The 25,454-nt window shown below is 46.0% G+C and overlaps 1 protein-coding gene across 2 annotated transcripts in view; it reads right to left on the reverse strand.

The window, feature by feature from the left end:
- Nucleotides 1-1,631: 1,631 nt before the first annotated feature.
- NDEL1 (nudE neurodevelopment protein 1 like 1) overlaps nucleotides 1,632-25,454 on the reverse strand; it is a gene marked incomplete at both ends in the record, with an annotated part of 28,852 nt that continues 5,029 nt past the window's right edge. The window contains 5 exons of one of the 2 annotated variants that reach the window (XM_080712903.1): nucleotides 1,632-1,725; nucleotides 8,578-8,729; nucleotides 16,710-16,801; nucleotides 21,417-21,590; nucleotides 24,299-24,435. In XM_080712903.1, coding sequence (XP_080569029.1) covers nucleotides 1,632-1,725; nucleotides 8,578-8,729; nucleotides 16,710-16,801; nucleotides 21,417-21,590; nucleotides 24,299-24,435 — 649 coding nt within the window. The remainder of the gene's footprint in view (nucleotides 1,726-8,577; nucleotides 8,730-16,709; nucleotides 16,802-21,416; nucleotides 21,591-24,298; nucleotides 24,436-25,454) is intronic. The other variant, XM_080712902.1, reaches the window with a different exon arrangement.

Here is a 25,454-nt window from a genome sequence, read left to right on the forward strand (position 1 = left end):
GCCAAATATGTGAAAATGTATTCGACTTGATGCCTCTTTCTCATTGGGAATGTGACTGTTTTCATTCCCTTAAGTTCTAAAGCAGCAGAGCAGGCCGCTGGTTCAAGCTCTACTGACAGCAAGCAGCGGTCAAGCTCCGGCACGCACTTCCTCAGCGTGCGGCCTTGTCTCGCTGCCAAGCACCTGGCCTCTTCCCTCGCCTGCTAGCATCCACCTGAGGGAGTCAAGAGAAGCCTAGATCCAAGTGACCTCTCATCCCAAAACGATGGCGTGCCGGGGAGGCCGCGCAGCTGCGGAACCGCCCCGAGGCCGCCAAGGCCCGCAAGCCCCTCCCGCGGGCCGCGCCTTCTCCCTTGCCCCTGGAAATCTCGGGAGGCTGGGACTGGCACCGAGATCGCGTGAACAGGCCTGCTCGATGAGAAAGCGGATCTTCTCTGTTCCATTCCATCTGCCCGTCCCACAGCGCAGCACGGGAACACTTGAAGCTGGCTTTGATTTCCCAGCTCCTCTCCTCCCCCAAGAGGGCAGAAACCCAATAAAGCAACCGCAATCCTTTTTATTTTTTTTTTCTGTGAAATTTATTGTTTCCACGTTAAAAGATTTTTTGGAGGGGAAGTATTTTAACCACATGATGATCCTATACAGCTGCCCACAGGAGGACACCATCGTAAGTCATGAACATGCCGTATGAGTTCTGAATAAATAAAAGCTACAAAGCCCAAGTTATATACAAATATCTTAGGCAATAATGTTTACAAACCTATGTACAATAAAACAAATGTAAACAGTCAATGCAGCATGAGAGTAATCAAAGGATGCACAGGGACAGCCACTTTTGGTCAGTCTGTCCCAGAAGCCGGCAACCGCCGGCCCCGGGACCAGGCCACTCGACCCTTCCCACACAACTGGACGGACCCTCAGAAAACAAAAATGCTCTGAAGATGTCATCTAAATGAAGGGCTGGAGAGCGGCCAGCATCTGAGGCACAGCAGGCGACAGGCACCCAGGGCCCGGAGGCTCCTGCCACCTGCGGCTCAGACGGGCGCCGCGCTGCTCGGAGGCGAGCCTGTGGAATGCTAACTGCCTACGTGAAGTCAGAAGGTGCAGACGATGCTCCCCAGTTCGGTGACCTTCCTGACTCTGTGCCAGAAACAGGCCCAAACCGCGGGGATGGAGTCAGGGACACATGATTACGAGCACTGAGATGCACGGGTGGGAGCGCAGGAGGGCACACGTCAACCTGATTCGGGGGAGAAGTTCTAGAAGAGCTGCAATGTCCTAACACAACTAAATCCTATCAGCACAGCAGAGTGGAGGCCATGAGGCAGGTGTGATGAATGGTACTTCTGCATCCAGTGACCAAGTAATACACAGATGTATCACCTTGTGACCCACAAAAGTGCAATCATGTGAAACCAACGGCACTACGGCGAGAAGAGAAAATAGCCAGTATTGAGATCGCGCAGAGTCCTGGGGCTGGGCAGGGCCCAGCGGCCGCCGCTGCATGCAGCCTGCCCTCGCCAGCCGTGGGAGGCAGCCGGAGGGCGCCGGCTGGGCCCAGGCACGCAGGGCGAGGCGTGGGTGTCCTGGGCTGTGGAGGAGGGCAGGAGCTCCCACCTGCAGCCGGGCACTCACACACTGAGAGGCAGCATACCCGGTGCTGATGACGGGCGCGAGGAGCCCAGACCAGGAGGAGGAGGAGCTGGGTCAAAGCCGTTTACCGCCCTGTGGGGGTGACCGAGCAGAGAGGGAGGGAGGGGAAGAGAAAGAAAGACTGTCATTAAAAGCATTCTACACACAATGAAACATTCATTTGCTTTTTTACATAGTCCTCCTCTGGCCCGTGGGAGGGTGCTGACAGCCCAGGGGAGTAGCTACCCAGAAAGCATCAGGACCTAGGGAACCAAGAGCTCAGTCTTGGGTACCAAGTGCACAGCCCTTCGTGGCAACCTGACACACCGGCCAGTGCAGCCACAGGCCTGACTTTCCTGCAGAGAATAGGCCTAACTGTCTGGCACTAAGTAAGGAGTTAAATAAATAACTACAATGAAACAATGAAATGTTACACCACCATTAATAACACATTTCACATGTTTTCTAATAGCATGGGAAAATATTCCAAATCTGTTTGATGCTGTGAAAGAAGCAGGCCACCAAACGGAGTATGTTAAATGATGTGAAGAAAAGAAAAAGTAAACAGTGTATAGCCTAGATTCTTCACTACAGCCCCTTACAGACATTACTACCTACGTAGCTAAATCTAGAATGCAGAATGTGTGAATTTTACACACACACACACACACACACACACACACACATACAGAATATGGATTCCATATATACATGTATAATGTGTACGTATACACACATATGTACATATAAATACATACATATGCATAATGTACATAGACTCATTTATATCACAGAAGGATATACACACGTATGTACATAAAATCATATAGCTATGTATCATTGACGGAAATGTTAACAATAGTTACTTTTCTTCCCTTTGAATCATGGATAAACTTTCTTTACTATTTTATTTTCTAAATCTCTTATAATGTACATAAGTATCTTAACAAGGGAGAGAAAAATAACTTTTTAAAAATTGCATAGCAAGCAGTCAGACAGACAGGCCTTTCTTTGCAGAGTCAAGCACAGGCAGCCCGGCCCAAGCCCAGCACAGGCCAGGCAAGGAGAGCCCCAGCCCCACCCGCCCGGCAGCCAGCACAGGGAGCAGTGGAGAGGGAGGGCCTGGGCCTCTCCCAGGAGGCCACCTCAGCCTTTCTGTCCTGAAAACTTCCTAGGACAATCTGTCCTACTAGCAAACGGAGAGGCGCCGCCCAGTGGAAAGGCCACGCTACGCCACGCTTGCCCACCACCCCCCCCACCTGCTCATGGAGGGGTTCAGAGAGCTGAAGAGACTCACAGAGAGAGGGTCTCTCAAAATAGAAAAGTGGAGTCACACATTCCCTACAAAGGCCACGGTTTTGTAGAGGAAGAAGTAAATGTAATCTCAGGCATGCTGAGACTTGACAAAGAACCACTGACTACTGAAGAAACAGAGTGTCAAGAAACTAGACACAGTCCATATCTAAAATCTGAAATCAGGACCCACACAGCACCCAAGAACAATGAGAGGCTCTGACTCCCCGTCGCACGTCCTACTTCAGTGAGAGAGAGCCTGGATTGCTTTTTGGACAAAAGGAAACCTGGTTTCTCGGCTTCAACACACTTGAAATCTTTAAAGCATCCTTCCCCATTCTCCCCCGGCTTCATGCCTGTGCCCTCTGAGGCTGGGGCCACAACCTATGTCACTGAGCACTCACCCCACAACCCCCCTCTGCCTGCTTCCCCAGAAACCTGAGAAAGAACGAGCTACACAGCCTAGGCTCCCAACATGGGACCCTCCATTCCAACATGGGACCCTCCATCCCAACATGGGACTCTCCATTCCAACATGGGACCCTCCATTCCAACATGGGACCCTCCATTCCAACATGGGAATCTTCGCAGCTGAGGTGACAGCAAAGCTGGGCTGCAGACAGCCCCACACTCAGCAGCGGGGCGCTGCGGCTGCCAGGACCCCCTGGCGCTGGGTCCCGGGGTGGCTCCACGTGCCCATCGAGGGGAGGATGCCAGCATTCAAGTCAGATGGGCTTGGGAACATCAAGCTCGCCCTTACTGGTACAGAGCTCAGGACAGCAAAGCTTGAGAAGGTCCGATCACTACCCAGCTCATCCAGTGCTGTCGGGCCCACAGGCCACTCAGCAGCCCGCAGCAAGCAACCACTCGGGCTCCTGCTGCGGATCAGCTCTGCTAGGAAAGACAAGCAGAACGTCCAGGGAGAACTGAGGGAGGCGAGTCGTTTCTCTGTGGGGATGGAAGCGGAGCTCCTCACTTAAAGGTGAGTGGGGTAGAGAGGAGGAAGCCCGCCAGGGTCCCACCTAGCACTCCTTCTCTGACTCAGTAAGTGGGAATGAAACCAGAGAGGGAAGAACACAGACCCTAAAGGTGGGACTCTGGTCTGGTGAGGCCCCTTCAGGAACTGCAAGGTTCTGTAACAGGAAAAGGGTTTAGGAGAAGAGACGATTCCAGATGCCACAGGGGCAAAAGGGCCAACAGGAAATGCCCCAGAGGACCACACGGCACGGAACACAGGAGCAGGCAGGGAAGAGAGATCTAGGAGCCAAGCATACAAAAAGGTTCTAGGCCTAAGAAATTCAGGATTCTACCCAAGGTCTGAAAACCTGAGACCCCCAGCTATGTGCCTCGGGAAGTTGTAAAATGCAACAGATGGAGTTAAAGGGGGCAAAGAGCCAATGAACGCTCAGGGCCTGACAGCCAGGAATCCAGTCCAACAGAGACAAAGGAGGGAGACTCTACAGCTGCCAGAGTGGCGAGGCCCGCAACCCGGAAGGCTGCTCCAGCTCATTCAGAGGAGCAGGAGACACCAGGCTCGGTCTCCCGGCTCACGGGCAGCTCCAGTCCTCGGCCCAGGCCGTACCTGCAGAGCAATTCTGAAACCTCAGGCCCGTCTCTCACTCACCCTACCTACCATTCCAGCTCAGTACAGGAACACAAGAGCAAACGAGTCCATTATCATTAGGGCCTGGCTTGAGAAAAGCCATGGGAGGACAGGAGGAGCCTTATCTCCATGGAGACGGCGGGATGTGAACCCAGGGCCTGGACTGACATCAGCACACAGCGCCTGCCCACCTGAGGAGTGCCGCTAGGACCACTGCACTGATGATTTGTTTGGTTGAGGCAGGGTCTCACTATGTTGCCCAGGCTGGCCTTGAACTCCTGCCTGAGCCTTCTGAGTGGCTGGGACTACAGGCTTGGGCCACCACACCCGTCCACTGATGTGACAGCTAAGCGGATAGTAATGGAATATAGTCAAGTCACACAGGATCGTGAAAGCTCACTCGTGGGCTGTGAGTGGTTAAAGCGGAGTCAGCCCCATGCAGTTAGTAAAACCAGTTTGTTAATGTGTCCACCACACACCATAATTGAGAAAGAGGAAAAGAGCACAGCAAACAAATTCAGTTACCCATGAACAACGTGGGAAATATGACTTTTTCTTGCCTAATAAAAGAAAGGAAAAACATTAAACAATAATACAAATACTATTTTCACACGTACCCTAAAATCAGCCTATGCCCATCTACACACAGCCCAAAAGAAATCAGACTAGCCTGCAAAAATAGGCCAAGAGTAAGAAACTAAAGCTATGGGAGGAAAAGAAACTTTAGAGCGTATTCGAGTGGCCGCACCAACATGAGTCTGTATACTCTAGACGGGGACACAGAAGGGAGAACTAGTGCAAGGCACAGCAGATGAGGTACAATCTTCATTCCAAGAAACACCCAAATAACCAGAATTTACTGAAGCTTTCTCACTCCTGCAAAGCAATGTACCCGGTTTAGGTGGTTTTATGTGGTACGGCTTCGCTGCGTCTGCCTGCTATGAAGGGTGGGGTGAACGTGTACACCCACGTGCCCCCAGACCTACTGAGGAGTTCCTTCCCCAAAGGATCAGTCCTCCTACAGGTCTCAGTTGCACTATGAACTCCAGTGACGGCGCTTACAGACATCTTCCTCGGGAGAGAGGGGCAGGCCAGGAAAGTTCTAGAGCCAAGGGCTTTTTCTGATGGTACTAGGGATTGAACCCAGGAGCATTCTGCCTCTACGTTATACCTCTAGCCTTATTTTATTTCTTTTGAAACAAGGTCTCACTAAGTTCTGAGGGCCTTGCTAAATTGCTGAGGCTAATCTCAAGCCTGCAATCCTCCTTAATGCCTCAGCCTTCTTAGTACTGAGATTACAGGTATGTGGTCCCACACCTGGCTGCCAAGGGCTTTCTAAAATGGAGAGCCTTTCACGTGCTGAAACAAGAAGACACCCTTCCCCACTTCCACAAAGATAGACTTTTCTTTTAGCCTACCAGATTTAATACTGGATCCAGGAACTGGGCTACCCTCCCCTTCCTCTTGCAGCTGGTACATACCATCTTGGTTTTTATCTAGTCACTAAGGTCAGCAGAACAAAGACCCAGGGTAAAAATCCAGAAGCAAAGCAGAGCAGCCAGGGAGTGGGAAGAGAGCACAGCCACCGCAGAGCAGCCAGGGGCACAGCAGCGAGGCAGACGCCACCCAAGCAGCCACAGGTCAGCACTGTGGCGTGCACACACGCCACTCATCCACCACCTGAGCACGGGAGCAAGGGCCGCCCACGAATGTCCATTTCATTCTTCGCAGAAACCGTACCATATGAAATTTGTACAATTTAAAACCAAAAGCAAGTAGAACCTGGAACTGGTTCTAAAGGGAAGCAACTTTCCAGTTCCATTCAGGAAATAATGCCTACAACTATATCCAGTCTACTCCCTGGGGCGGGGCCAGGCAGAGAGCACAAGGCCAGGCCTGCTTTCAAGCCCACACTGGCTCCCCCACACTCCCCAAGAGGAGTGGTCTCTGGGTGACCCCTGCGTGGTGCTGCCTGAAGGGAGGGAGACAAGCAGAAGGCAGGCAGAGCCATGAACCCGAAGGCACAGTGTGACGCTCTCTCACAGTGACCATCCTGAAGACACAGAAGCATCTGTCCGGCCAAGCCGGTTCTGGTTTATTTATGCCTGTTCTCGGGTCATAAGGTGCCTGAGGTCCACCAAGAAATATGGTTCTAGAGAGAGACTAGTAACTACTCTACCAGAGCTAACTACAAGTTGCAAGAAAAAATAAGACACTGTTTTCAACACTCATGAAGACTTCCGCTAAACCTTCTCCATAGCACTTGAGGTAATGGCTGATGCAAAAACATCTATCCATTCTATGGCACCATGACAGCATTTAACAGGGGCACTACCCAAGTTTGCCTGAAATTCCTAGACCTGAGGAAAAATGTTATTTATCCTACCTGGAAAGCCCCAAGAATTAGACAGAGTACTGACTTATCTACTATTATGTTAGAACATGCTTTAAATAGATTGTCTTTAAATAAAATGTGTATACTTCAAAGCAAAATCCTTTTTTTTTTTTTTTTTTTGCAGTACTGGGGATGAAACCCACAGGCATTCTACCTCCAAGCTATACCCCCAGCCCTTTTTTTTTATTCTTTATTTGAAACAGGGTCTCACTTTATTTGCAAAGGGCCTCACTAAGTAGCTGAGACTGTCTGTGAACTGTGATCCTCCTGTCTCAGCCTCCCAAGTACTGGGATTACAAGCGTGCGCCACCATGCCCGGCTCAAAAATCCTCTTAAGCTACAGAGGTGAACCAGAACATGCTACTACATGGAGACTCTTTTTAAGCATGAACTGTGTATCAAATCAGGCTCTCCGTTATCATGATGCAATTACTGGGAACAGCCTGAAAATATAGCTTCCTTTAAGAAACTGAAAATTCCTAGGGTTGTACCTGCATTGCTTCTGCAGAAAACCAAGACCTGTCCTTACAACTCAAAGTAGAGAGGATAACAAAGAAGCAGGGGCCTGGCTACTGTAACAGTAACTACTGCCCGCCAACATGATCAGCAGCCAGGACCACAGGCCCTAGCAAGTTCTCTATATTAAGCCATGACTATAACAAGAGGGTAGCCAAGCAGTGTGTAGACAAGAAAACTGTCTGACACTAACAAATACTGGCACTGTAGGTCATGACAGGCACGTTACACACAGAGCAACATGGAAAGTATAATCTTGTTAAGTGTGTTCCATAAAGCTTATAGCAGATGCACAAAAAATATGCATTTTATATGCCTACGAACACAAAAATAGTGTGAAAGCAGAAAACAGTTATTTTTACATGCTTCTCCACCGACTGAGGCTTCTGCATAAGGAAATATCACTGCTTTAATTTTAAAACAATTCTTTTTTAATTTCAATTCTCACCAAAAAAAAAAATCTTCACTTCATACAAAAGTGTATCTCCTGAACTATTTGATCGGGTTCTAAATACTTCTGGGCTTTGTATTTTTCTAAAACCTTCAGGTAAGCCGGGCATGGTGGCACACGCTTGTAATCATTTGGGGGGCTGAGACAGGAGGATCGCGGTTGGCGGACAGCCTCAGCTACTTTAATAAGGCCCTTTGCAACTCAGTGAGACCCTGTTTCAAAATAAAGAATAAAATAGGGCTGGGGGTGTAGCCCGAAGGTAGAATGCCCCTGGGTTCCATCCCCAGTGCCAAAAAAAAAAAAAATCAAATAAGCTTTGCTGTAGAGTTTGCGCTTACAGAACTGCAGTGATCTCTTCTGCCCATAAAAAGAATTGGACAAGCAAGTCTCCCAGGTGATAAGCACCTGGAGAACAGGGACCACAGCGTAGACCTGTGTAATCTCCAAGGCCCAGCTCTGCTCCCAGAGTCTCCCAGAACAGAAGATGCAGACTCCAAGTTCCCAGGGCAACAGACTCCACGGGGACTGGAAGAGGACAACACATCTCCGTCCCCCAAGATGTGAATAAGAACAGGATTCAGAGCGGTTTACCAAACTGAATTTACTTTCTCAAGACCTGAAAATCCGCTGACTTCATCTGCAACATTACTACTCCAAAACGATCACTTAAAAAAATCCAAGACTTACCCTTTATCGAAGAAAGACGTGTGCCCTGGCCGAGAGAACTTTGTGCCGTTGCCGTTCATCACCCCACAGTTAACATTCCCTGAAATATAGGATTTTCGTGATGCTTGGTCCTTTGCAAAATTCCTGCAAGCTGCTAATTTGGATTCTAAAGCCTACAAATGAAACAAAGAATGATTTGCTTATCAAAACAAGAGCGGCACAGAAAAATTTGCATTTCAAATCATTTCTATTTCAAGCCTCAACCTTTTACCCTCTAGGTTGATAATGGTGGTTTATCAAGCCATAATCAATGGCCCTCCTAATAGAAAGAGGAAACTTTTTTTTTTCAGTACTGGGGATTAAACCGAGACGCATTCTACCTCCAACCTATACCTCCAGTCCTATTTTATTCTTTATTTTGAAACAGGGTCTCACTAAGTTGCAGAGGGCCTCACAAGTTGCTGAGGCTGGCCACAAACCTGCGATCCTCCTGTCTCAGCCTCCCAAGTACTGGGATTACAAGCATGCGTCACCACGCCCAATTTGTTGATTCCTGATTCCCTCAGAGTATTTTACATATTCCTGTCAATATTACTGAAGGATAGAGATATAATCCTCATCTTACAACTAAAAAAAAAAAAAAGTGGCACAGGTAGGTAGAGACAGCCCCCAGGTCTTCTGATTCTATATATTATTTGTTTCTAAATTATAAACTTTTAGCCAGGCATGGTGGCACACACTTGTAATCCCAGCATTCAGGAGGCTGAGACTAGAGGATCGTGGTTCGCAGACAGCCTCAGCTACTTAGTGAGGCCCTCTGCAACTTAGTGAGACCCTGTTTCAAAATAATAGGGCAGGGAGTGTAGCTCGGAGGTAGAATGCCCCTGGGTTCCATCTCCACACCTGCAAAAATAATAATAATAATAATAATAATAATAATAATATAATATAATATTTATATATAATGTATATATAGTATATATTATATATAATGTATAATGTATATATAATGTATATATTATGTATATATACAAGTATATATATATAAACTTTTGGTTGGCGTTTGGATTGGAGGGGGGGTGTTGGGAGCAAGTGTTATAGAGAATCCAAAAATATTTCTTGAGAGTTTTTAATGCAACCAATTTCTTTCTTTCTTTCTTTCTTTCTTTCTTTCTTTTTTTTGGCGGTACTGTGGTTCCTGGAAACCCTTCTACCTCCAGGCTACACTCCCAGACCTACTTTTATACTTCTTTTATTTGGAAACAGGGTCTCTTAAGCCAGCGTGGCTGGCTTCGAACCTGCGCGATCCTCCTGTCTCCGCCTCCCAAGCGTGGGGGATTACAAGCGTGCCCACCACGCCCGGCAGCCAATTCTTTTTATAGGCTCTTCACACTAGTTTCTCCCACTGCATCAGAATTAATGCAAGTTCTTACAACACCTCATAGGAAACAAAAACCATTGTATTTCTGAGAGCATACTGTAAAATGTTTAACTGATACCCTGTCTATAATTAATTCACCTACAAATGATACTGGCCCTTTGTACCTTTAGTATTTACCTCTAAACTGAGTGCCTTTACTCTGCACCTGTCACAACACCTGGCAATGCCAGGCTCTACCAATAAATAGATGACATCAAGGGAACAGGAGCTTCTCATCTATTTCTACGTGTACAGACATCAGCCACTCCCTCTTTCCCATCAACACTTTGACCAAAGCAAATAATACCCCCAAAAAAGAAAAATGAGAGCTGGGTGTGGTGGCGCACACTTGTAATCCCAGCATTCGGGAGGCTGAGACCGGAGGATCATGGTTCGCAGACAGCCTCAGTGAGGCCCTCCACAACTTAGTGAGACCCTGTTTCAAAATAAAGAATAAAAAAATAGGGTAGGGGGTGTAGCTCGGAGGTCAAATGCCACTGGGTTCCATCCCCAGACCCAAAAAAAAGAAAGAAAAGAAAAATGAATCCATGGCAAAAACAAAAGACAAAAAATACAGACCATTATTATCCATGACACTAAAGAATTAGAAACGCACAAATTACATACGAAGACAAGACAGCTCTGACTTTGAAAAACATTTGGACATCCTACCCCAAAATTTCAGTACACTTAAGAAAGAAAAACTAAACAAACAGAAACTTATTTCTCCTCTCCCTCCTTCCTATGCAAAAGGCATCATGAATATAATCCCTGTGAGTGGGAGGCTGAACTGTGAGGATCACAGGTTGGAGACAAGTGCAGAGTAACGTAGTGGAACTGTCTCAAAATAAAAACTAAACTGGGTTTATAGCTCAGAGATGGAACACCCTGTATGACCGGGAAGTCACAGTCACACACACACACATACAGTAAACAATGACAGAAAGTAGAAAGGTAAAGGTAACGATCTGTCCTTGACATATATATACACACACATCTGCAGTAGACATCAAGAACCATGAATTCTGCACGTTCAGTGAAGACACTTGTCCATTCAGTACTTGCTGACATCTATAACATGACAGTTTTATTTGGGTATCAATGAAACATGCAAGACAAGCCCTGGGTCTTTTCAAGGGGAAGAGTGGTCTAGAGTTGGAGACCTGGAGACTATCCACACGCAGTGGTAGATGAGGCCATGGCTGCGATTATAAAACCAGAAAATGAAAGACACTCTCATAGCATAACCAACACTGAAAGGGTAGACCGCTAAAGACCCAACAAGATGACTAAGAAGAATGGGCAGGAAGGTGGGGACGGCTGTGAAACAGCGTCAGGGAAGCAGAGGAAAGAAGACATTTCCAAAGAGCAGCCGGGGGCTCTCAAGCCACTCTCCACCGAGAGGAGCCAGGGCTCTCCGAAGCCATGGCTGCTCAGGACTCAGAGCAGGGTGAGGACAGGATACACCTGTCTTCCTCCTGTCTGTGCAGAAAAGGAGGAAGTGTCCACAGAATGACTAGCCCCCGACAGAGGTCACAGGAGCCACCCAGAAGAGGCTCCCATGAGCCAAGTCAGGGACGGTTAGAGCATCAGATGGATGATAAACCAGACCTTCTCACCATGGAAACAGATGAGGAGAAACGATGCGTCCACAGCAAGACAAACGCAGAGACAGACAGGGCGTTTATGAACACTTGGCACAAATAAAGCACATCATAAACTGTAGCTGCTGGACCTAAAGAAACGTCCTTCTGCAACCTAAAGAAACGTCCAGGCACCAGTGTCTCCACACAGAGGCATGGCGGGGGAACCCAAAAGAGCTCATGGTGGATCCTGTTCTAGAGGAGTCGCAGCATGCCTTTGGAGAAAAAGGATCTGGCTCTGACAAGGAAAGAAAAAGAGCTAGAGGTTGCAGAACTGTGGACCGAGGCCATCACATTTATTCCTGTCCTGCATGCTTTTAAATGGCAAAAACTCAGGAGAACAGCACAAAGATCAGATCTGGCAAACACGTGAACGTAAGCAAACTTTTACCTCTGGAAGAAAATTAATCCCGAACAAAACATAGGCCTGTCTGTTAGTAAGAACAGAGACACGTGACCAGCCCTCTGGATCAGAAAGTGGCCAGTCCAAGGACAATCAAGCAGATGTCCACCTGCAGGGGGCGCTCTTGCAGGCAAGGCTCTGGCCCTGGCAGGGTGGCACCACTGTCTCCACTCCTACCTGCGACTAGGATTCCCATCCTGGGCAGTGCGGTGGGGTGATGGGATGGGGGTATCATCCACCCGGGCGCTAGCTGCCTTGCTCCCCTTCCCTGTGCCCCACACTTCCTGGGCTTTGCTTTAGGGGAGCCACATGTTAACAAGCATTAAATATTACACTTCCACGCCATCTGTTCTAGCTAAATGTTTAATCATAACATTACCATATTTTCAAGTCAATGTACTATTTGAAAGATGTGGGTGCAAAAAGGTCCCCAAAGTGAAAATAAAGATTTGCTGAACATTAAAAAAAAGAAGACGACGACATTTCAGGGTAAAAGAACAAAGAGGTCACTGCTGAAATTTCAGATAAAATTAGAAGAGCATGCATTGACAGCACTGAGACCACCAGGGAGCAGTGTCAGTGGATTCAACAGGGAACAGAGCCCAGCCCAGAATGTCTGTGGATATGTGCATGGTCTAAATGCTAACAATAAATGTAGGTACAATTTCAAAAAACCTGGCTGTGAAGGGAAGAGAGAAGGGTGGTGGCTAAAGAGAGATGTGGTGCAAATGGAAAGAAAAGCTGCTTTTATTTTTCCTTTTTAAGACTAACAAAATTACATAAGGGGCTCAGAGCGTAGTTCAGTGATAGAGTAACGTGCTGAGCTGCACGAGGCCCTGGGTCCAACTGCTAGCAAAAATATATATACAAATATGTAAGACATAATATTACATTAAAAGCACATAGGATATGCAGAATACATATTGTATAATACATAAACATTATACATGGAGAAAAAAAGATAAGATGGTTGAAAGGAATGGGATCTAAGGCACAGATGGACACAATTAGCTATGGGCAGCAATCTGCACTCTCACCAGAGACAAAAAGAAGAATGGCTACTGAGGTCCTAAGAGGTGGAAACTAACCAGTGAGGAAAGCAAGTCTGAAATCAAGTAAGATGGCCTTGATTTCCTCTGTGAACAGGCCATGTGGGGAAGGCGCTTCAGGTCCCCCGCAGTCGACAAAGTCAGTACAGAAGTTCTATATAAAGGAAACATGCACAAAGGTACACAGGGACTGGTGGACGACCGCACACCCAAGGATTGGTGACATCGCATAGACAGACTTGGCTCAACCAGTCAACCATGTGAGGACTCCAAGTTCAGCCGTCATCGCCACTTCTGAATAAATAGCTGCAAGCACAAAAGCAAGAAGAAAGCACAAAAGCAAGCAAGAAAACGGAAAGCAGCAGGGGCTGGGCGGGCAGAGCCAGCCCAGGGGAACAAGCAGGGAGACCAAGGGTGGAAGAGGCGCAGCCCCAGGGGGACAGCAGGACAGTCAGCAAAGACAGTGGCTGAGACCTTGGCTGGGAGGTAAGAGGGCGCAAAAAAGGTGCATGCCTCTACCGCAAGGAACAGGAGGAACTCAAGACCCAGGGAAAAGAAAGGCGTAGAAGCCAGCTAACGAGAAAAGGTTTGAAACGTCTGTTGAGTAACAATACAAAGAGCCCAGGTTCTCCTCTCTGAGTATAGAGTAAGTGTCGTGTGCATGCACATCGTACTATAAAGGCTACTTAACTGATTTTTTTATTTTCAGACCAACAAAGAACTCACAATCAATAGAAAGCTGAGACATAGTTCTAATAAATTCAGAAACAAGTTACTTAGGGCTGAAGATAAAGCTGAGATGTAGAGTAGATCATGCACTTAGCATGTGTGAGGGTCTGGCTTTGATCCCCAGCAGCACACACGGAAGGAAGGAAGGAAGGAAGGAAGGAAGGGTTGTTTTATGGTACTGGGGATTAAACCCAAGGGCAGAGGCATTCCACTTCCAAGCTACACCCCAGCCCTTTTCTTTTTTTTATTTTGAAACACAGTCTAGAAAAATTGGCCCTGCTGGCCTAGAACCTGCAATCCTCCTGTCTTAGACTCCCAAGTACTGAGATTACAGGAGTGCACCACCATGCCCAGCTTTACAACACTTTTAAAACATAAAAACCCAGCTGGGCGTGGCGACACATGCTTGTAATCCCAGCATTTGGGAGGTGGAGATCAGAGGATTGCAGTTGGCGGACAGCCTCAGCTACTTAGCAAGGCCCTTCACAACTCAATGAGACCCTGTTTCAAAAAATAAAGAATAAAAAATAGGGCTGGGGGTGTAGCTCAGAGGTACAATGCCCCTGGGTTTCACCCTCAGTACCGCACACATAAAAAAAAAGTTAAAAAAAATCCTTCTTAGCTTGCTGGCCACTCAATAACAGGGCACAGACTAAATATGCCAACACAGTGGCCAACCTGTTTTCCCAGAAGCAGGTTTAGCTTTAGTTCCCCCATGCCCAGCGCTCTCACTGGCATAGAGAACAGGCTCGGGAGGGCTGAGGGCACCAGCTCCACGGGACCTGCTGCCCTGCTTCTGAACAGAGGCTGAACCTGTCCTCCCACGTGGCCTAGCTCTCCAGCCTGTGTGGCACACTGGTCTGGTCCAGTAGGGACGGCCAAGAGAACGAGGGCCCGCGCTCTGTCTTCTCCCCATGGCTGCTGCACAGGTCAAAAGCCTTGCATGTTTTGAGCCCAGGGAGGCCTCCGCAGGCCAGTGCTGTCTGCCAGCCTGGCTGCATTTAAGACAGGAGTAACTTAATAAGTTGATTTTAAAAAGCGAAAGCTGAAACAGTTATATAAGTTATAAAAATAATCAACAGAAGAACAAAATATAAAAATAAAATTGGGAGGAAGTAAGTTAAACTCTTTGTACTGCTTAAAGTTGACTGAATCAAATCAAAGGCAAATAAGCACATCTTTGGTTTTGTTTTGTGTGTGTGTGTGTGTGTGTGTGTGTGTGTGTGTGTGTGTGTGTGTGTTTTACTGGGGATTGAACCCAAAAGCATTCTATCTCCGAGCTATACCCTCAGTCCTATGCTTTGTTCTTTATTTTGAAACAGTGTCTCACTAAGTTGCAGAGGACCTCACTAAGTAGCTGAGGCTAGATGCAAACCTGCCGTCCTCCTGTCTCAGCCTCCCAAGTACTGGGATTATAAGCCTGTGCCACCACACCCAGCAAAATGCTAACTTTAAAGTAGTAACACTGTGCATGGAGAACTGCAGGTTCGCAGCCAGCCTCAGCTACTTAGTGAGGCCCTCTGCAACTCAGTGAGACCCTGTTTCAAAATAAAGAAGAAAAAATAGGGCTGGGCCAGGTATAGTGGCGCATGCTTGTAATCCCAGTATGTGGGAGGCTGAAACAAGGGGATCACAGGTTCATAGCCAGTCTCAGCTACTTAGTAATGCCCTCTACAACTTAGTGAAACCCTATTTCAAAATAAAGAATAAAAAAATAGAGCTAGGGGTATAGCTTGGAAGTAGAATACGCCTTGGTTCCATCTCAGTACTGAGAAAAAGAAAAAAAAAAAACATATAGGGCTGGGGGTGTAGGTAGGAGGTAGAATGTCCCTGGGTTCAATCCCCAGTTCAGCAAAATATAAAGTAGCGAACATAGATCCACATGCTCCTACAACTATTTCCAGTACCCAACTGTCTGTGTGTTCCCGACTGCAAGCCCTTTATGCCACAGTGAGAGGGTAAACGACCTGAGGGATCGACAACCAGTCGGAAGGAAGTGAGCAGCGACTGTGGAGGAGTCAGAGTGCTACTCCTGCTGCGGCCAAAGAGCATGTGAGTAAGAAGCGGGGCGCAGGCGCACACGCAGGCCCAGCTACTCGGTAGGCTGAGACAGGAAGACCCAAAGTCCAGAAGTTCAAGACCAGCCTGGGCAACACAGCAAGAAGCAAGACTGATTCAAAAAAAATAAGCTGTAGCCGGGCGTGGTGGCGCACGCTTGTAATCCCCACGCTTGGGAGGCGGAGACAGGAGGATTGCGCAGGTTTGGAGCCAGCCTCGCTGGCTTAAGAACCGTTTTCAAATAAAAAGTATAAAATAGGTCTGGGAGTGTAGCCCGGAGGTAGAAGGGTTTCCAGGAAGCCCAGTACCGCCAAAAAATATAAAAAGAAACTGTATACACAGAAAAATTAAAACAAGTTTTGTTTTGAAAGTTTAACATTTCAAAAGCCAGACAGTTCTGGAATACAAGGCTAAAGCCAAGGAGAAAGTGCTGAAGTTGAGGTGGTCAAGGGGAGTGAGAGCAAGATAGAATAATACGTAACGCCACGGCCAAAGCTGACGTCCACAGAGGGAGGGTGGAGGATGAAGGACGGGGACAAATAGTACTGGAGGCTGGTCAGAGACACAGGGAGACCACGAAGGCAGTGTTTTAGACACGGACAGGGTGCCGTCCACAGCTCGGGGAGCAGGAAGAGCATCCCGTGGCAACCTCAGGGCCAGGCCGAGGCGAGCCCCGCGCAGGGCTGCTCACCTGCGCTGGGCCCTGCCAGCCACTGGACGCTTTCTCCTCAGCTTCATCACGGTTTGAACCACAGGAAGTTATCCTTCTTTCTCCCCTCACTTCAAATTAAGAAGCAATTCAATACAACCTGGGTGTGGATACACCCAGTGATAGATAACGCAACACTCACCCCTACTTTCCGCAGGAGATCCCCCACAATGTTTAATGCTGATATCCTTGCAGAAGGAGTTAGTGGACTGGTTCCAAAACCATTTGGTATAGCTGGAAAAACAGGAAAGGAGAGGGATGGCATCAGCAGTTGCCTTTGCATTGGAATTTTTACTGTTGATGACACGCGGCAAATCCAACTATACTATTTCAAACAATGGATACGCTAGAGAAGAGAAATATCATAAACAGGTTTAACTATCCTCCAACTGACAGCTCATTAAGACTACATCAATTTTTAGTTATTACAAGTACTGCTACAAGGGCATCTACCCCTAAACATCCAGGTAAGTATTTCTGCAAAGAGATTCCTAAAAACAGAACTGCTAGATCAGAGACGCCCATCTTTTCACCTTAACAGACGCTGCCAAAATGCTCGACAAAATTGTCGTGCCAGCATCAGCAATCTGTTTGGCGGTGCCTTCGATAACACTAGAGGTTATATATACTTTTCTTGTTTGGCAATTTGATAGTCACGTCACGGGGAGAGGTACTGAGAACAGAACCCAGGAGTGTGCTACCTCCAAACCACAGCCCCAGCACTTTTTATTTTGAAACAGGGTCTCACTGGGTTGCTGGGAGTCTTGCTAAATGGCTGAGGATAGACTTGAACCTGTGATCCTCCTGTCTCAGCCTCCCAAATGCTAGGATTACACATGTGCACCACACCCAGTGTCTTGCTGTCTTTTCAGGTCCATAATAACCAGGCATTTGAAGCTCTGCCTCTGAAAACTGTTTACTCTTCGCATCTTTTCCTACTCAGCTCTTTGATTTGCAAGGGCTCTATACTTTATGGATATCAGCCCTTTCTCTTAACATGTATTGTGTAGCTCAGTGTAACATTTATTTTTTATTTCTTTATTTTCTATATTTATCTTTTAAACCTTGTATTTGAAGAAACCTGTGACCCCCATCTCAATATTATAAAAAATATTCCCCACATTTCCTCCTAGTTTTTTTTCTTCTAAATTGTTTTCTTCCCTTAGAGGGGTGTGTGTGTGTGTGTGTGTGTGTGTGTGTGTGTGTGTGTGTGTGTTACTGGGGATGGAATCCAGGGGCATTCTACCTCTGAGCTACAACCCCAGCCCAGGACCTATTTTATTCTTTTATCTTGAAATAGGTTCTCACTAAATGGCAGAGCCTCACTAAGTTGCTGGGAATGGATGCGAATCTGCAATCCTCCTGTCTCAGCCTCCTACCTACTGGGATTATAAGCATGAACCACCTGCCTGACTTACATTTAGATCACTTAAGGGCTGGGAATAGGCTGTGGCTGTATTAAAAAGCTCTAGTATGGGTAAGACCCTATGTCTGGTCCCTAGCATAGTAACAAAAAAAGCCTAGGTCACTGAATGTATCTGTAATTTATAGTTGCCTGAGACATAGGTAGGTTTCTAATCTTTTGTCCTCCAAATATATAAACAATTCTCCTAATACCTTTTAGAAAACATATCTCATCTAAAATGGCATCATAAAGCTGGGTATGGTGGCACACACTTGTAATCCCAGTACTTGGGAGGCTGAGACAGGAGGATCACAGGTTTGCAGCCAGCCTCAGCTACTTAGTGAGGCCCCCTGCAATTTAGTGAGACCCTATTTCAAAACAAAGAATAAAAAATTGGGCTGGGGTGTGGCTCAGAGGTAGAATGCCCCTGGGTTCAATCCCCAGTACCACACACACACAAAAAAATGGCATCATAATTATAGAGTGAATTCCTTAAATATTTAAATATATTTCCATGTCATTGAATTATTAGTCTATTTCAATAAAAGTATGCTATTTTAATTATTTATTTATTTATTTACTTACTTACTTACGTACTTATTTTTGCAGTACTGAGGATGCAACCCAGAGGCATTCTACCTCGGAATTACACCTCCAGCTTTATTTATTTATTATTTGTATGTGTGTGGTACTGGGGGTGGAACCCAGGGGCTTTTCCACCTCCCAGCTATACTCCCAGACCTATTTTTTATACTTTATTTGGAAACAGAGTGTCACTAAGTTGCTGAGAGCCTCACTAAGTAGCTGAGGCTGGCTTCGAACCTGTGCAATCCTCCTGTCTCAGCCCCCCAAGCACTGGGATTACAAGTGTGCGCCACCACACCCGGCTCCAGCTTTATTTTTTATTCTTTATTTTGAAACAGGGTCTCACTGAGTTGCAGAGGGCCTCACTATGTAGCTGAGGCTGTCTTCAAACCACAATCCTCCAGTCTCAGCCTCCCAAATGCTGGGATTACAAGCGTGCGCCACCACGCCCAGCTAAAATCTTTCTTGATTGTTTTTACACATATACTGTTCTAGAGTAACTTTAATGTCAACTCCATTTTAAAATCCTACTAGGGGGCTGGGCATGGTGGCGCACACTTGTAATCCCCGCGCTTGGGAGGCTGAGACAGGAGGATTGCACGGGCTCGAAGCCAGCCTCAGCTACTCAGTGAGGCTCTCAGCAACTTAGTGAGACCCTGTTTCCAAATAAAATATAAAAAAATAAAAAGGTCTGGGAGTACAGCCCGGAGGTAGAAAGCCTCTGGGTTCCACACCCGTACCACCAAAAAAATAAAAAATAAATAAAATAAATAAATAAAATCCTATTAGGACTTTATTAGAAGGTTCCAGTCTAAAGGTATCTATTTGTCAATGCTGCTTATAGCTGACACCTGATCCTATGCCAGAGCAGTCTGTGTCCTGTTGACACAGAGGGTTTTGACTCTACTGATTTGAGAATAACTAAAACATGTGCAGAACTAATCTCCAGAATTCGAATTAATAGCATAAAAGCAAAACTTTGTTCGTTCTCAGATTTTAGTAATTGTGAAAACTTCTAATGCACAAATAACTGCCAGTGAGAGTCTCTGCTGACACCTATAATCTACATAGTGCCTGCTCCACAGCAAACTCAGCACGTATGGTATAATTAGTAACTCCCACCGCAGGGCTACATACCACCTTCACAGACCTTAGCTAAACTCACCTCACACCTGGCTACAAAACCGTATATTTAAACAGAGGGAAGCTCAGTGTGGTGGCATACACCTTTAATCCCAATCTTGGGACGCTAAAACAGAAGGATTACAGCTTCAAGCCTAGCCTCGGCAGCTCAGTGAGACCCTGTTTCAAAATAAAAAATTTTAAACAGGGGCAGGGGTACAGCTCAGAGGTAGGAGGCCCCTGGGTTCGATCCCCAGTACTGAAAAAAAGGGCGGGGGGGGGGGGGGAACGACAGACAGATTCAATTTGAAGGAAAGAAGCATGGTAGTGGGCAGGAGTGGGTGGGATGTGAACTTCAGAACTAAATAAAACATAACAGAGTTTGCGGATTCCATTCTAAGGTTCCATCTAGTGGTTACCAAATGATTTTTCTATTTGGATAAAAAATAAATAAAAACATTGGCTGACGGGAAAAGGACTCTTCTCAATGCATAGCCCAGCAGTTACCCAGAATGTCACCTTTGATAATGAGTTCCTAGAGCATGGGACAGAATGGGCCTGTCTACCAGAGCCGATCTTTACACATGTCTCAAGAGTAACTCGGAGATCCTTTGTGCATCTGCACATAAAAGCCTCTAGTTTCCCATAATATAGTAAGTGGCAAAAGCAAAAAATAAAACTAGATTTAAGTATGATTCCAAAATTTGTGTGTGACAAAGAGGCATGCACAAACACACACAAGTACATACAACAGGAAAAAAATCAAAATGTTAAGGAGAGTTGTCTTTAGGTTGTAAGATCACAGATGGTTTTATTCTTTTTTCTCTTCTGTGTTTTTACATTGTTTGCATGGGGCTGGAGTGTGGTTCTGTTTTAGAGTACTTGTCTACCATGTACAAGCACTTGATTCATCCACGGCACCACAAAAAAAAAAAAAAAAGCTGTATGCATGAACATATACTATTGCTATAACCAAAAACTAAACTTCCCTTAAAACCTTGTGTTGCCAGGAGTGGTGGCGCAAGCTTGTAATCCCAGTACCTGAGAGGCTGAAACAGGAGGATCACAGGTTGGTGCCCAGCCTCAGCTACTTACTGAGGCCCTCTGCAGCTCAATGAGACCCTGTTTCAAAGTAAAGAACAAAAAGAGGGCTGGAAGTATAGCTCAGAGGTAGAATGGCCCTGGGTTCCATCCGTAGTACCACAATCAAAATAAAAAGATTACTATTTAAAATCTCAGCTTAGTAAGTTACTCCTGTCTCCTGTTTTAAATGCAGCCATTGTCTAATTTCCTACATATGAGTGCCCTAGGAAGACAATTCATCCTGCTTCAATGGAACACTAGGCTAAATCACTTTTTTTTTTTTTGGTGGTACTGAGGATTGAACCCAGAGACATTTTACGTTCAAATTTCCAGCCCTTTGTATTTTTTTTTCTTTTTGGTGGTACTGGGGTTCCTAGAAAACCTACCTCTGGACTAAACTCCCAGACCTATTTTATTTTTAGAAACAGGGTTTCTTAAGCCAGCGCGGCTGGCTTCGAACCTGCGAAATCCTCCTGTCTCCGCCTCCCAAGCGTGGGGATTACAAGCGTGCCTGGCAGCCCTTTGTATTTTTTACTTTTTTTTTTTTTTAAGGTACTGAGGATAGAACCCTTAGTTACTGTTTACACCTACTACTTCAACAAACCCTCTTCAGCTGATAATCTAACAGAGCCTCAAAGAAAAGACATCACAAACCTTTCGGTGAAGGGAAACTGTTTTCTGCTCCCTTGCCAACAGGAGTAGCTGGCAAGGAGAGCGAAGCCTGGACAGCAGAATCCATCTTCTCACAGTCCAGAGTCGGGGAGCTGGGAGCCGACTTCCGTGTCACCTCCTGTTGTCTTTCCCGAACTGCTAGTTCTTGCCTTAAATCTGCAAAATGTTGCAAACAAGAGCACAAGTATTCACTAGGGGAACAAATACGTCAAGCAAAGTCATATCTGCAATGACAAAAAATGTTCTTCCTAAAGTGCAACTTGTCAATACTGAGTTTCCTATTAAATAACTTACATTTCAATGGGATTTAAAATGATAACTTATAAGCCGGGCGTGGTGGCGCACGCTTATAATCCCCGCGCTTGACAGGAGGACCGCACGGGTTCGAAGCCAGCCTCAGCTACTTAGTGAGGCTCTCAGCAACCTAGTGAGACCCTGTTTCCAAATAAAATATAAAAAAGGTCTGGGAGTATAGCCCAGAGGTAGAAAGTCTCTGGGTTCCACCCCCGAGTACCACCCAAAAAAAAACCTCTGCCAAGGGGTTAGGCCAGTGATGGGGCCAGCGAGGCCGGGATCGGAGCCTGCTGCGAGGCAAGGCCGATGCCTGGGTCTCGGAGGCCGGGATCAGAGCCTGCCAAGGGGTTAGACCAGTGCCGGGGCCAGCGGACGGCATGGAAGCCTTCCGTGAAGCAAGGCCACTACTGAGGCCTCCGAGGATCGGAGCCTGCCGAGGGGTTAGGCCGCCAGGGCCATCGGCTAGCATCGAAGCCTGCCGTGAGGAAGGCCGGTAAACAAGCATGGGATCGAGGGAGGGGGAGGGAATGGGATGGGGACTGGATGAGGGCTAATTGGATGATGTGTGCTTGTATATCCTCTCAAGTCTTGTATTCCAATGTGATGTATGATTACAATGCACCAATAAAAAAATAAATTTTAAAAAAAAGATAACCTGATGGTCTGAATGACCTCTTACAGTTTAAAACTGCTAGCCGGGCATGGTGGCACACGCTTGTAATCCCAGCGTTTGAGAGGCTGAGACAGGAAGATCTCACAGGTTCGAAGCCAGCCTCAGCTACTTAGTGAGGCTTTCAGCAACTTAGTGAGACCCTGTTTCCAAATAAAATATTAAACAAAAAAGGTCTGAGAGTATAGCCCAGAGGTAGAAAGCCTCTGGGTTCCACCCCCAGTACCACCAAAATAAATAAATAAATAAAACTGCTATAATCTGAGCCAGGCTGGTGGAGCACGCTTGTAATCCCAGTCCTTTGGAGGCTGAGACAGGAGGATTGCACAGGTTTGAAGCCAGCCTCAGCTACTTAGTGAGGCTCTCAGCAACTTAGTGAGAACCTGTTTCCAAATAAAATATAAAATAGGTCTAGGAGTATAGCCCAGAGGTAGAAAGCCTCTGGGTTCTATCCCTAGTACCACCAAATAAATAAATACATAAATAAACAAACTAGAAAGAAAGAAAGAAAGAAAGAAAGAAAGAAAGAAAGAAAGAAAGAAAAAAAGAAAGAAAAAAAGAAAGAAAGAAAGAAAGAAAGAAAGAAAATAGGGCTGGGGTGTAGCTCAGAGGTAGAATACCCTAGGTTCAATCCCTAATACCAAAAAAAAAAAAAGAAAGAAAAAATTTCCTACTTAGGATTTCCTACATAAAGAAGGAAATATATTTGTGTGTATCTGATTGTCTAAGGGGTGGGGAAGAGATTATAGGACTTATATAAATGAAAAAACATATATTTTTATACATAGTCATGGGAACGACAATAAAGAGTATAAAAATATACACCAAACTATTAGTGGATTCCCTCCAAATAAAGGAGTTGGCTGTGATTTTTATTTTCTTCTTTATGATATTCTTTTTTCTTTTTTGGTGGTACTAGGGTGGAACCCAGGGGCTTTCTACCTCCGGGCTATACTCCCAGACCTTTTTTATATTTTATTTGGAAACAGGGTCTCACTAAGTTGCTGAGAGCCTCACTAAGTAGCTGAGGCTGGCTTTGAACCCGTGCGATCCTCCTGTCTCAGCCTCCCAAGCACAGGGATTACAAGCGTGCGCCGCCACGCCCGGCTCTTCTTTATGATATTCTGTATTCTATTATGTGTAAGGAGAAGAGGAGGGAGAGAAATTTTTAAAATATATATTAACTACATATATAATATGTATATAACAATAGTACACATATATAGTGCTAGGTAGATAGCACAAAATTATTCAGGTAGAAGCAATAAGGAAAAAACCCACTTAAATCAAGAAAAATATGTGCAGTGGTAATGTCTGAAAAACAGAGTTTGTGTGGGTTTTTGTGTGTGTGTGGAACTAGGGGTGGAACCCAGAGGCTTTCTACCTCTGGCCTATACTCCCAGACCTTTTTTATATTTTATTTGGAAACAGGGTCTCACTAAGTTGCTGAGAGCCTCACTAAGTAGCTGAGGCTGGCTTCGAACCCGTGTGATCCTCCTGTCTCAGCCTCCCAAGAGCTGGGATTACAAGCTTGCGCCAACAGCCCGGCACAAAACAGGGTTTGAATCACAGCCCTGAACAAACTCTAAATCTCTGTACCTCAATATTCTCATCTATAAAAAAGAGGTAATACCTATCTCTTAGCACTGATGATATCGGTATTAAATAAATTAACAGAATGTAAGTACTCAGCACAGCACTTAAGAGTATATAAAACCATATATGATAACATAAAGAAGTTGAGGGCTGGAGGTGCAGCTCAGTGTTGCCTAGCCTAAGCGAAACCCTACGTTTGCAGCCCCACACCACAAAAAATAAATACAAGATGCTGATCCTAAGCTCACTCTGACTTAGGAGCAGCAGGGTAATGGATAAATCTTCTCCAAGTTATAAATCTTACCTCTTGCTTCATCCTTTAACCTCTGTACAGAGACCAACAAGGATTCCTTTTCATCAAGTTCACTTTCTAAAAATGCATTTCGTTCAATGGCCTGATTTAGCCTTTGTTCAAAGTCTTCCAGTGAAACTATTGTTGCCCTTAAAAAAAATAGAGTTCACGAATTAAATAACATGAGCAAATAGCTAATACAAAAGGAAACAGTTTATCTCGCACAGTTCCTGGCCCAGCCAGCCTGGCCCAGTTCAAAGAAAATGATCTCACCCCATTCAAGTCATGTCAGCATCCACCAATCGGAGCCCTTCCCACTGTACCGTCAACTACAGAGATAACATTCCCTCGTCTCAGGTTAGAACTCTTGATGCCACCTCCAGTTTTATTGATTCCTGCCAACTGCCAAAATGTCTCCCCAATCTATTTCTCTCTTTAATCTTTGTCCCCAACTTTCTCCTGCCTTTGCCATAATTCTTCACCCATCAGCTGGATTATGCCTCAGTGGTCTTCAAGCCTCCTCCCTAGTTCCAATTCCAAATCAAAATCTGCTATTACTCTTGTTAAAAAAAAAAAAAAAAAACCCTTTAAAGAGCTCCCCATTGCCTAGAAAGTGACTTTCAAACACAGCACACAGAGTTCTTCACGAGCTGGCCTAGTCACCTTCAACTTCTCCTCACTGGGCTGCGCCACCTCATTCAGCCAAGCCGTCTCTAGACATCCACCAAAGGGGACTATTAATACCTCCGGTGCCCTCCGGCCTCTCTGCCTCTGCACCTGTCTCTTCATCTGTGTTGCTCCTCTTCCTCTTTGCAGACTCGGCTACAGTATCTGCAAAGCGTTCACCGGTTTTCCCAGTGCCCGGAGCAGCCGGCACTCTTTACAACAGCACTGGTCAGGGGCAGTGTTCTCATCTGCCGGGCTCCAGGGCAGTGACGCCCTGAGCTCTGCATCCTCAATCCTAGCATCATGTCATCACTTAAAAGTCACTTGATAAATATTAAGAAATACTAGGCAATAATTGTAAAGTAATGACGTAGGTCTGAAATGGTTAAACAATTACAGAAGCAAGAAAACCTGACAACAGTAATAGCAAGCCACTAGTACTATTAATAGCAGGAAAACTATGACTAATAGAAAAACTGGAATGAAAGCAATTATTTGGGGA

Source organism: Muscardinus avellanarius (assembly GCF_963383645.1).
Source record: "Muscardinus avellanarius genome assembly, chromosome: 16".
Classification (NCBI taxonomy): Eukaryota; Metazoa; Chordata; class Mammalia; order Rodentia; family Gliridae; genus Muscardinus; species Muscardinus avellanarius.